At 42.6% G+C, this 11,991-nt stretch overlaps 1 protein-coding gene across 1 annotated transcript; it reads left to right on the top strand.

Annotated features, from left to right (window-relative positions):
* Window positions 1-7,041: 7,041 nt before the first annotated feature.
* On the top strand, window positions 7,042-11,991 carry LOC124072673 (serine/threonine-protein kinase pim-1-like). The gene is made up of 8 exons (XM_046414238.1): window positions 7,042-8,694; window positions 9,104-9,259; window positions 9,673-9,767; window positions 9,898-9,942; window positions 10,069-10,287; window positions 10,906-11,086; window positions 11,199-11,372; window positions 11,482-11,991. The coding sequence occupies exons 1-8, from the start codon at window positions 8,517-8,519 to the stop codon at window positions 11,571-11,573; spliced, it is 1,140 nt and encodes a 379-aa protein (XP_046270194.1). The 5' UTR covers window positions 7,042-8,516; the 3' UTR covers window positions 11,574-11,991.

An 11,991-nucleotide genomic window follows, 5' to 3' on the forward strand; every position in this document is an offset into this window, starting at 1 on the left:
TGGCTCAGTCCTCACGGCGGGGCCTTTTAAATTTATAGTGAATGTTGGGATCTCATGCCATGTGCTGAGATTCATGATAGAGAGACCCCCACAAGACTGAAGATTTCTTTTTTTCCCTTTCTTTGAATGAGTGCCAAAACCTCACTCTCCATACCTAGGTGTGAGGTTTAGTTTAAGTTGGGTGAGAGCCACTGGGGGTCCCCATTCCCTTTTAGTCAAGTCATCCAGGTAATAAAAGCATCCTTGCTGCACACCTCCAGGCTTTTTCCCTGTGCACCGTCGCTACAGTGACAGCTACTCCAGGCTCTTGTTGGTGTCCTGGTCACCAAAGGGAGCACATAAGAAAGCTTAATTATTTTTACTCTCTTTTATCTCAAGATTTAGGCCACAAGTCTTTAACTTTAACCCCATCTACACTGTCCATTCCCCATCTATCCCATATCTCATGTTGTTAACTGCTTGCCTGCACAACATCCATTGCACATTTGCCCGCCCTGGGTGAGGGATCCCTCCTCTATTGCTCATCCTGGGGTTTCTTTCATTTTTCCTTGTTAAAGGTTTATCTGGGAGTTTTTCCTTCGTTGATGTGAGGGTCCAAGAGCAGAGGATGTTGCTATGATGTTATGTAAAGCTCTTTGAGACAAACTGCTTGTAAAAATGGGCTATATGTAGCGGGTACCGCCGAGACGGCACCATAAGAACAGATAAATATCCTGAAATTCAGGAGAATAAAGATGAGGCAGGGCAGCAGCGTATTTGCGCTCTCTGCAGTTATTTTATTAAACATTTCCCTGAATAGGTACATTTTCCCTTTAAGAATCATCTTTACATGCAATGTATACTTTATGTCTAATGTCATGTAACATATGTATTTCAATTTCCATGTCAAACAAATACCCATTAGAAACTAAATCTCCATATACAGAATACATGTTTACATCAATACTAAATACAAAATCCATGCTAAATAATTATCCATTTAAATTGATTTGAATGCATTTCCAAACTTTCATTACCGGTAACAGTTTAGCACTTACTGTGCATAGAGTCTGGAGGCTGCCACAAGACTGGACTGGTTGTAGTGGTTGTTACTGGAGCGTTACTGACCGCTGTTCTTGTCTTGGATCCCTCCAGTGGGTCTTTTTGAATCACCTTTGCCACAGTCTGAACACTACCTGGGGCTGTCTTTCTTGGTATAGTGACTGAATGTTTTGCGCTATTCTTTACTGGGATAGTAACATAGGGTCTCTTTGAACTCTGCACTTTCAGTAGGCCCTCTCCTACCATTAACTCTGACAAGTGCGCATCATCTTCATTAGGTTCAAATAAAAGAAGATCAGGTCGATCGATAGCAGATGGAACCTGGCATTTTATCCAAGCTACTTGTCCAGCTGGAATAATCGTATCATGAGTGCCAGTCCGCAGCCGTCCATGATGCGCAGATGTTTTGCCAGCTTGAATAAAGGTCTCTAGTGACTCAGCTTTCTCAGTAGGCATTGACATTGCATCAGCAAGGAGAGTGATAAAAGCTGAGACGAGTTCTGCTGGTCGACTTCGGACCACTTCCTCCAGCACATTGAATCCAAGTAGTGGCTGGCCAAGTGGAACACTGCAGACAAGGAAAGGTACTGTTATGGGTTCACTGAAGCTGCCATTTCCACTCAAGCTGACTGTGATGAGGACCCAGCCATCAAAAGGAAGAATGTCTCCATTCACAGCCTGGACCTCTAGCTCTTCCTTGTCATCAAATATTTCACTGAGCGGTCTGACTGGTGTGTCTGGTAGTATTACTCTTTCCAGCTTCACTCAATCATGCTCACTTGAACTCCCGTGTCCAGCAATGCTTTGACTATCAAGCCGTTTAAGTTACACTGCACAAGGGCTTTGGCTCCTATGAACTTGGCCAGACGCCTACTCATTTGTGTGGGCAGGGAAAGAGGGGATTGGGCAAATGTTTGCTCATAGGTGTCTTTCTGCTTTTGTTTCATTACAGCTCACTGAGTCTTTTTGATGTTAGAGTCACACATGTCACACTCAGCAGTGTGGGGTGGGCTCAGTTGGGACTGTGAGGGAGGCCCAGTCACTGCTTGTCCCGTGGCAGGGACTGGTTCCACATCAACTTTGGTTCTCTTGTCTTGTGCTGCGGCGGCTTCAAGTTGTGTGCTATGTATATTTACATATTTCTGACGCACAACTGTCCCCAGACGTCTTTGTCTCTTGTTCTCAGTGTTTGTTATCTTCATCATTTGTTTTAGGATTGTCTCATCAGACGCGTTGCTGTCTGAGAGCAGGGGTTTCAGCTCTCGACATATGTCATCATGCTTGTGGCCAAGACCCTGATATATTGTGTGGAGAAAAATGTCTTGAACTGTGCTTGTATTGTATTTCACATCTTTGTCAGTGTATTTGGAAGCGAACAAAATCTTTTGTTTGAGGCCGATAACTCGCTACAAGAACTGTTGTGGCGTCTCATTGTCATTCTGTTTTGTGCACATGAGCTCTTGGAAAAGTTCTGTGTTACTGCACCCACCTAGATGAGACTGTAGAAATCCTTTGAGTTCATCTTTTCATGTTATGGTGAATAGGATGTGTTGTGCGACTTAGTAGGAGCAATTTGGTTATTGGCAAACAGTCAATGATTATGGGAAATAATCATTAAAGTAAAATCAGTGTATGCTTAATACACGTAAATATCGGGGCACCACCCTGTCACCAGGGACCAATAGCCAAATTAATAAATGGGAAATAACAGTCTCTTAAAATTGTGAAGGATGAATCCGAGCACTGGCTGTCATGAATTCAGCTGTTATCACAAGTACATACACAATAACCACAGACAACGACAGGTTAAAATATAACAGGATTTATTAACCAGCAACAACCATCCATAGATAAGTATCACTTTGTAATAAACACTATTATAATCTAAGTTTTATCAACACACATTAACTATTAACTAGGGATAACACAGGTACAGCAGCAAGAGTATATTTATACATAGGTGTGCATATATACAGGAGTGTGTGTGTGTGTGTGTGTGTGTGTGGGTGTGTGTGAGAGAGAGAGAGATGACAACAAACAAGGTGGAGGCTAACAAGCTAGCCAGGTAGCGGCTAACAAGCTAGTGGCTAAAAACAAACAAGATGGCGGTTAGCAAGGTAGCGGCTAACGAGATAGCAGCTAACAACAACAAGCTAGTGGCTGACTACAATTAAGATGGCGGATGGCCACATGAGTGGGAAAACTACAACCAGAATGGCGAGTGGGGAAACTACAACCAAAATGGTGGAGGACTACATGAGGAGGGGTCAGCACACCAGGATGAACCACCACATAAAGGATGACTCAGCAAACAAAACAACTAGTCACACGCCAGTGATGACTCAGCAAAACCCAAAATGACTATAGAAGAATACGCCGGCCGTATTATTCAGAGCCAAGTCGGTGATAACCCACATAATGTTGCTTGTATGGTCACAGAAGAGAACAACGGGCGAAGCCTTTGAGCGCCACGTACCCTTTTGTTACGGCTCGTGATCGCGTGCTTGGACTTTCGCCTCACCGTTCAGGAAAGGAAAAGGAAAGGAAAGGAAAGTGACATATCTTGTCATTGGAGGGAACTCACTCCAACGAAATTTGTTCTCTGCATTTAACCCACCCAAGTGACGTGCACACACACACAGCAAACCCGGGGCAGTGGGCGACCGCGTGCAGCGCCCGGGGAGCAGTGGGGGTTAGGTACCTTGCTCAAGGGTACCTCAGCCATGGACACCGGGACGGGGAATCGAACCAGCAAAACAAGAATGAGAGGAAAGATAGAAATGAAAATACAAGAAACACAACCCAAATAAAGAATCCACTCCAATTCTTTGGAGCCTCGCGTATCACCACACAAGAGCGGAGTCAGTAAACCGGAGCTTATCTGCTCAGCTATTGGTCCTTTAACTGGTGACGCGCGGTCTCGCTGAAGCGGCGGAAATGGCCGATTGGAAACAAAATCAATGAATGCAGCACTTAAAAGTTACAAAGCATGTGTAAACAAACTCTATTTTACGCTATCTCTGCCCAGACATAAGCCTCTTACTTTGCGTAGCTCCGATCTTTCGGAGTTTGAAATAATGATCCGCTTAAACGTTCGCAGCGTCGTCCTCGGCGGGATGCTGGCGGTCCGTTATCTCAGATGATGCGGAGTGTTGATCTCTCGGCGGCAGCGGAGAAAATCACCGGTGACAAAGTTAACAACCTTTGTTTTCGTCCTTAACAAAGTCGGCGCGCGGCTCGTTAACGTGCGATCAGCTGATTGCCCAGCGATCCACGTCGGATGAGGAAAAAAAAAGAAAAGTTACAGACAATTACAGCAGTCTGTTTCTCGGCCTGCGAGTTGCAGAACTGTGACCCGGGATCTAAAATGATGTTAATCAAACGTCTGATTTTTGCTCCCTTTTGGCGGTTTGGACATTTGGAGAGCCTGGAGAAGCTCTCACTGTCACAGCACGCACGGGAAAAAAGCCAAGGCTGATGGTCGCAGTGACCTTTTATTACCTGAGTGACGTCACCTCGGACCCCCGTGGAGATGGCTGGCACACAGCCAATGTCCGTGCCGGTTCTGAGTTTAAACTCAGGAATTTATGACTTAGGTGCACGTCATGAGTGGGGTCCCTAACAGTTAGTCACTCTAACTCAGGCTTTATGGGTTACATGTAGGCCACTCTATTGTTCTCCAGAGCGCATGGCCAGAGATCCCAACAGATGGGTTGTCCAGATGATCAAAATAATTTGATTCAGAACCTTGCAGTTTCTTTTGCTGATTAGCAGGGAAAAAAAGGAGTGAATTTAGAGCAAGTTTCTTCCTCTTGGGTGCAGAGAATAGAAACCCTGAGAGTAGAGAGAAGGTAATGTATAGGAGCCATAGAGCCACATGGCTGGAGAGTTTCTTTTTGCTCAACTCAAAAAGAATATTTAATGAACGACCATTAATCAACTACCTAAATCTTTAAACACTAAATGAATATCTGTCTCCAAGGTTCAGGTATTGCTTGGGGTCAGTATGATTGTTGTCTGCACTCATTCCTGTTCCCAGTAGAACTGCACAAGTTCTTCCCTTTAGTTAAAGAGACTGAATATTTTGACATGCTCAGCTTGTTTTCGTTTTTGACATGTGTTGAATAAATCCTTGGCTAGACTCATTTACTTTGCATAAATTTGAAGTCCTTTGTGAAATGCCCATGTAGTTGGCCAGTGCTGATAATGTATTACACTAAACCAAATAATGGTTGGTGTATGAGGTTCTCTGCCTTTTCCTTCACAATCAGAGGCTGAACACAAAACACAGGAAAAGATTCAAATCCATACTTTGAGTATTTGCACAAAATTCATTAAACAGGGGGCTTACATAATTGTCACTTTAAATGACCAGACACCAATGTTTCTATGAATTGTGAACAGTTGAACCATGAGTCAGATAATGAAGGATAAGCACAGCACTCGTAACAATCTAAATATACAAATATACATACAAATATAAAAGTGCTTCGAGAGGCTTGTTATGAGTCACATCAAGACCCTGTTGCCGGCCTCACTGGACCCGCTGCAGTTTGCATATCGTCCCAACTGCTCTACAGACGATGGCTTTGCCACCACTGTCTTGTTGTCTATACTTTTATTGTACTGTTGTATTTCGGACTCATGCTTTTTTTTTTATCTCTATACTCAATATTTGTACTCCTTTTTTAAGCACCATGTAGTATCCTGGAGGAACGTTGTGTCATGGCTGTATGCACTACACACACGGTTGTAATGACAATAAAAAAAAATCTCCTTGACCTTGACCTTGAACAACTCTTGCTCAAAAAGTTTCTGGAGGCCATTCTTTGCTCCCCTCAGCCAGCAGAGTTCAAAATTACCTGCACAAATTCATCCACCCCACACAAATGAACTGAAATGAACAAATACAAAATCAAAGCTGCATATAAGATGTGATATGTAGCACAAGCCTATCTACTAGAAAGAGCCCACATAACCACAAAGTAGCCACACATACAGTACAGCCCAGTCCATCTCCTCCTGAGAACTGAAGAAAAAAAAGTGTCTTACAGTTTCTTTTTTTGTGTGATTTCCTATCTATTTGGACCTAAAAAAAAACATCATACAATTTTGATTTTTTTGAATATATTTATCATTTTAATTTCACATCATGTCCACTGTGGAGTACAACAGGACGATTTCCGTGTGAAAGTAGAAGTGAATTCAGAATATAAAAAATGAACAGATTATGTCTTTAGAGTGATATTAACTAAAGAACACATTTACTTTGATCAAAAACAGTAAAATTCTGCATCACTTTTCTGTTGCTTGTTGCTTGTAGCTTGCAAGGACAAAAAAACAATTGTATTTAATTCAACAGTGAACTATAGAATAAGACATAAGAACATAAGCAGTTTTCAGTTAAGCATTTTTTTTTCCTCTGCATATTTTAGCAGTCATGTTGAAAGGCAGGAAACCCAGGTAGCACAGGTGTGAATCTATTATGATGGATGAAAAAAAAACACAAATAAATTCAAGTTAATAAAAGGAGTACCAGTTAATTTTTTAGACATCAATTTGGATTAATGCAGTAATTTCATTGTCATGGATGTGATATTACTCCCTATTGACCAAAATCATGAGCATATAGAAAACTTACATATATTTAACAGCAGTTACACATAGTACAAATATTACAAAACTCTAAAATTGACAATAAGATTGAATACAATAAGCTGAAACCAAATTAAAACATACAAGTTAGTCCTGGCCCACAGAGCACGATGACTTTCCTGGTCTCTCTCTGACTCTGACTCTGTCTCCTGCATTTTCTTCCTCTCCCTCTTCATCCCCATCTTCCCCTATCACAGGCTGATACTCATCCTCATCCTTTTCCTCATCTGGCAGCTCCAAATCTGAATCTCACTCTATTTTCCCGTATAGAATCCTCTCTGCTTCACTTTTTTCTCAACAATGTGCAGTCATTAAATACATTAAAACGATCCTGGTGTCCACTACAATTGACATTCATTAAATTACTGTTATTTCAAAACAGAAACAATAAAACTGTTTTCAGATGTAAAAATATTGTTACTGATATGTCAATAAACAAGAATATATATAATTATCATGGAAAAAATATCAACAGATAAAGAATATTTGACTTACCTCTCCTCTTTCCATAAAATGTGGTTGTTGGTATGGCGGCCATCTTGATAAAGAAAAAAAGTAAAGTTCCCTGCATGCAAACCCATCACATGACATATCACTGGAAAGCCCAGGATGTCCTCTACAGACAACCTTCTGTCACTTTTCCACTGTCCATTCTTTCTGTAAGCTGTGGGCCTTGGCAGATACGACACAACTTTTTTTTGGCCCTCCTCACCAGTTTGTCCACCCTTTTTTTGTCCCGGGCAGAGATGCTGCCTGCTCAGCAGACCACACCATAAAAAATGGCTGATGCCACCACAGAGTCGTTGAAGCTGTATTCCAAAAGGCTCTCAGCCTCCTGAGAAGGAAGAGTCTGTTTTGGCTCTTTTTGTTGAGGTGAACACCCTTGTAGGAGGTGACTCTCCCGATGTCTGTTCCCTGGATGTTCACCAGTGCGGGTGGGGTGTGTTGGCGTCTGCTGAACTCCACCACCAGCTCCTTGGTTTTACCAACGTTGATGTGGAGGTCGTTACCCTGGTGGCAGGTTGGAGTGTTGTACCCAAAGTATAGAGAGTGAACAGAAAATGAGCCAAAACTGTTTCCTGTGGTGCACCTGTGCTACAGAGAAGCATGTCACTGCTCTGCGTCCTCACATACAGTGACCAAGTAGTGCAAAACGACTTCGACATGATGACTTCGAACTTGATTCAGTGCAGCTTTCAGAAAAAGTGAAACTGTCTCAGTAACGCTGAAGGATTAACAGAGCGGTTACAACACAATCTGGCTGCAGTCTATTTGAAAATGCAAACTATTCTCCGTGCATCACAGAAGGCACCACAGGATATCATTGACCTTACAGATCAGTCGTTTTCACTATCATAACCCAAAAATTGCACAAAGAATGTGTGGTTTATTGGGCGTTAGCTAACTGGCCAGTTAAGAACGACTCAGCCCTCCACTCTACTCAGATGGCCCTTCTGTGCAGTTCAGATGATGTATGACACTTTGGATATGGAAAACCTTGGAGTTTTTGCACCTCTCGTGAGTGACCTAAAAACTCATGGAAACTCATTGGCTACGTTTTTTGGGGGGGTAAAACTAAAGAAATATGAAAACAATAATAATGATAATTTACCTTGACATCTCTCATACAAGTTACTGTACACTCTAATTTGCATATTCTGGAACACCAGCCAGTTCATATCATCAAAGCACATTCCGGGTTCTGTTTGCTAGAACACGTTCCTTTGATCGCTGAGAGAGCTCACACACGCACACACGTGTTGGATCCACATTCACTTGTTACTGGAAGTTATCAGATTTGAAATTTCTGTAATATCATCATGGCAAATAACAACTCTGAACGCCTGAGCGACACTAAGAAGGAATCGCTCAAGAAGAACTTGAAGAGAAAAGTCAGAGAAGGTGAAGATGGACTCTCAAAGACAAAGAGGAGAAGACTGAACTACAACCAGGCTGAGAAGGAATCAGGATCGGCCTCGTCTGCGGACACTGGCAATGGTAAGCGAATCATGTGAAGTTAGCGTTCAACATCATTAGTTAAATGTCAAACCTGAACAAACAAAACCAAACCTACATTCACAGAGAAAGACCATGAGACCAGAGTGAAAAATGATTTTTAATGTCTCAGCTTTAGAGGGTTTTGATGCGGCTATTTTCAGTTTGGAAGGGAGCAGGCGAACTGTTTTCCCTTTGCCTCAGGAGTCTTTATGCTAACCTAATAACAGCTCAAGCATGTGTTGGGATGCGTATTTCCCGAAATGACGAAATATTTCTATAACTAAGAGACGCTAGAGAAGAAAATTAGTTTGTTATTTTGGAAGTCACTGAATGACAAAGATGGACTTATTTTCTCCATTAGTGACTGGTCATTAACCTGGTGGTTCTCTTTTTCTCTTGTCATTTGAAGAGAGCAGCAGCACACAGTCCAGTAGGTGCGGTACAACAGTGGAGGATGTGAGCAAGAGGACTGGAAAGAGGAAGGCTGCCGCTGATGAAGAAGAACCCTGCGCAAAGAGAAGGAAGGGCCGGCCAACCATGAAGGATTTGATAGATTCCCGAAGAGGTAAGTAGTAATTAACACGTTCGTGTTAATGTGCAACACAAAACAGTCACATTAATGGTCACACTGATGCCCTGATTTGGAAACACAGTGTAATGTTATGTACAGGTGGTTTTGAGTTTTTGCCCCAGCCTTTTGTAGCCCCTATAGCAGCATGTTTGAACTGTGCTCCTGGCATCAAATTGATTATAAACATGTATGCACAAAAGTCATTGCTCATAAATATATAGTTTTCAAACTGTTTTCAGTGGAGTATATGCCAGAAAGGATGAGCAAGTTGTCACATTTTGTTTCCTTTGTTCCACACGGCGGCCCATCTTTTTCAGAATCACTCTAGAAAGGATTAATTTTAGAGCTTTTTTAATGTGTAACTGATGCTCCTGGCAACTAAACAAAACATGTGTTTGTCTGTTTAGCTGAATTTGAGGCCAAATACCAGCAGGAGAATCATCTCGGCGAAGGAGGCTGTGGATGTGTGTTTGCTGGCTACCGCAAAGCAGATCATTTACCTGTGAGTATGCACATATACACACATTGTGAAACATACATTTACACACATTCACTCATACACACACTCACTCATATGCACACACACAGTCTGATCAGGAAGTGCTAACCAAAGTGCCATTTGTGTCTTGTAGGTTGCCATCAAACACATAGCAAAAGACAAAGTGTTGTGCAAAGAGGTAAGTGAGCAACACCAAACAGGACGCTGCACTCAGCCCAGTGAATGTGTGTTTGATGAATCACGCTTTTCTCTAAACCTGTGGAGCTTCTCCTTCTCTTACACTGTTTTTGCTTCAACGTTTCAGAGACGAAATGGGAAAGAACTCTCAGCTGAGGTGGCTGTGATGTTAAAACTCCAAGCTGGAAGAACTGGATTAATGGAGGAATCAGCACCCGTGTCACTCCTGGACTGGTATGATCTGGACCAGGAGCTGATCCTGGTGCTGGAAAGACCAATGCCATGTATGGACCTTTTAAATTACATCAGGACAAACAGAGGCCACTTACAGGAGGACAAGGCAAAGGTAAGCTGCTCGAGCGTGTATGTGTGTGTGTGTGTGTGTGTGTGTGTGTGTTTCAAACAAGAACTTAATGACTTGTGACTTACCTGTAACATACTGTAACATATAGCTATTGCCACAGGTTCTCCTTGTGTTTCTTATTAGCACCTCTTTGTGCCACAAGTGGACTGTGCTGCCCATTTGTCTCGGTATCTAAAACCATGTCACCTTTTCCATCATGTCTGTGGAAAATATTCTGGTTTTCCACAGTGGAAACACAAGGAAGAACCTAAAACCAAAGCCCTACATGTTCTTACAGCTTTATGTTGTAGGAGGCTCCATATCTCTGATGGAGTAATAATCAACCTGTGTAGGCTCTCAGACAGGTTGGAAGCAATCTGGTTTGGATGACAAAACAAACTGAAATTATGACCATCTCTGATGGACATTTTTTTGGTGTCTGTGGGTTTGAAATGTTGCTGATCAAAAGTTTTGTCCTGCTGTTGTTGTCAGCTTTGAATCACAGCAGTTAAGCCAAAGTTAACCCAAACCCCACAGCCATGACACAAACTGTTGAACCTCCTCACAGTCCGTCTCCCCACTCCGATCCCTCACTTGTCTATTTGTGTCCCTCTCTTCCAGATCATACTTAAACAGTTGGTTGATGCAGCAAATGAACTCGAGGATAAGCGCATCTTTCATCGGGATATCAAACCGGAAAACATCCTGATTGAGACCAGCTCAGATGTGCCGCGTGTTCGTGTCATTGACTTTGGACTGAGCTGTTTCTTCAAGAAAACATCAGTTTACCGTGTCTTCTGTGGTAAGCCATCTGGCTTTTTCTTCTGCCTCTCACTAATTTACCTGCCTGTGACTTTAATGTTTAAAGAAAGACGCTTTTCATCCTCAATTATTATCACTTGTGTGTATTGTAGGTACCCCCCAACACGTCCCTCCGGAGTGGTACAGTCATTATACCTACAGGCCCGGCCCCACCACAGTGTGGCAGATGGGAGTGGTCTTATATGAGCTGCTCCACAGAACAGTCCGATTTGATACCACAAGTTTCCTCAGACATGAGCTGCCAATCAGGGATGAGCTGTCCAGAGGTAAGAAAAACGTACTCATATGCAAACACAGAGCTGTTCATTTCCATTCACCTCCTGAGGAATCACTGTGGCTGTCAGCTCCAACTTTCTCATCTTTCTTTCCCTCCAGATTGCCAGGATTTCTTACAGAAGTGTTTAAACACATCCTACATGCTGCGACCTACCCTGAAGGAGCTCCAGCTTCACCCATGGCTCAGATAAACCAACACTACACTCACACACGAGTTCATGCCAATACAATACATTCACAATACAAGAACTAATTCTGTTCTCGTTTTTCTTCACCAGGACCGTCCGCCATGCTTATACAGGTTTTCTCCGGGTGCTCCGGTTAGACCAACTGCAGTTCCTTTAGGCCCCCCGGCCGTCCGCGGAGAGGAGGATCTCTCTTTGAATTGCCTTTCCCGAGGTTTCTTCCCATTTTTCATCTGGCCTCAAGGTTTTGGGGAGTTTTTCCTCGTCTTCTTAGAGAGCTTGGGCCGGGTCAGGAGCTGCTTATGATTTGTGCTTATGACGAAAGCCATATCACATCATAAGGAAAAAAAAATGGATACTAATCTATCAACTGGTCATTTTGTGATATTAAACTAGAATAATAATAAAAAAGAAACAACTTAGA

Source organism: Scatophagus argus, chromosome 16, assembly GCF_020382885.2.
Source record: "Scatophagus argus isolate fScaArg1 chromosome 16, fScaArg1.pri, whole genome shotgun sequence".
Taxonomy (NCBI): domain Eukaryota; kingdom Metazoa; phylum Chordata; class Actinopteri; family Scatophagidae; genus Scatophagus; species Scatophagus argus.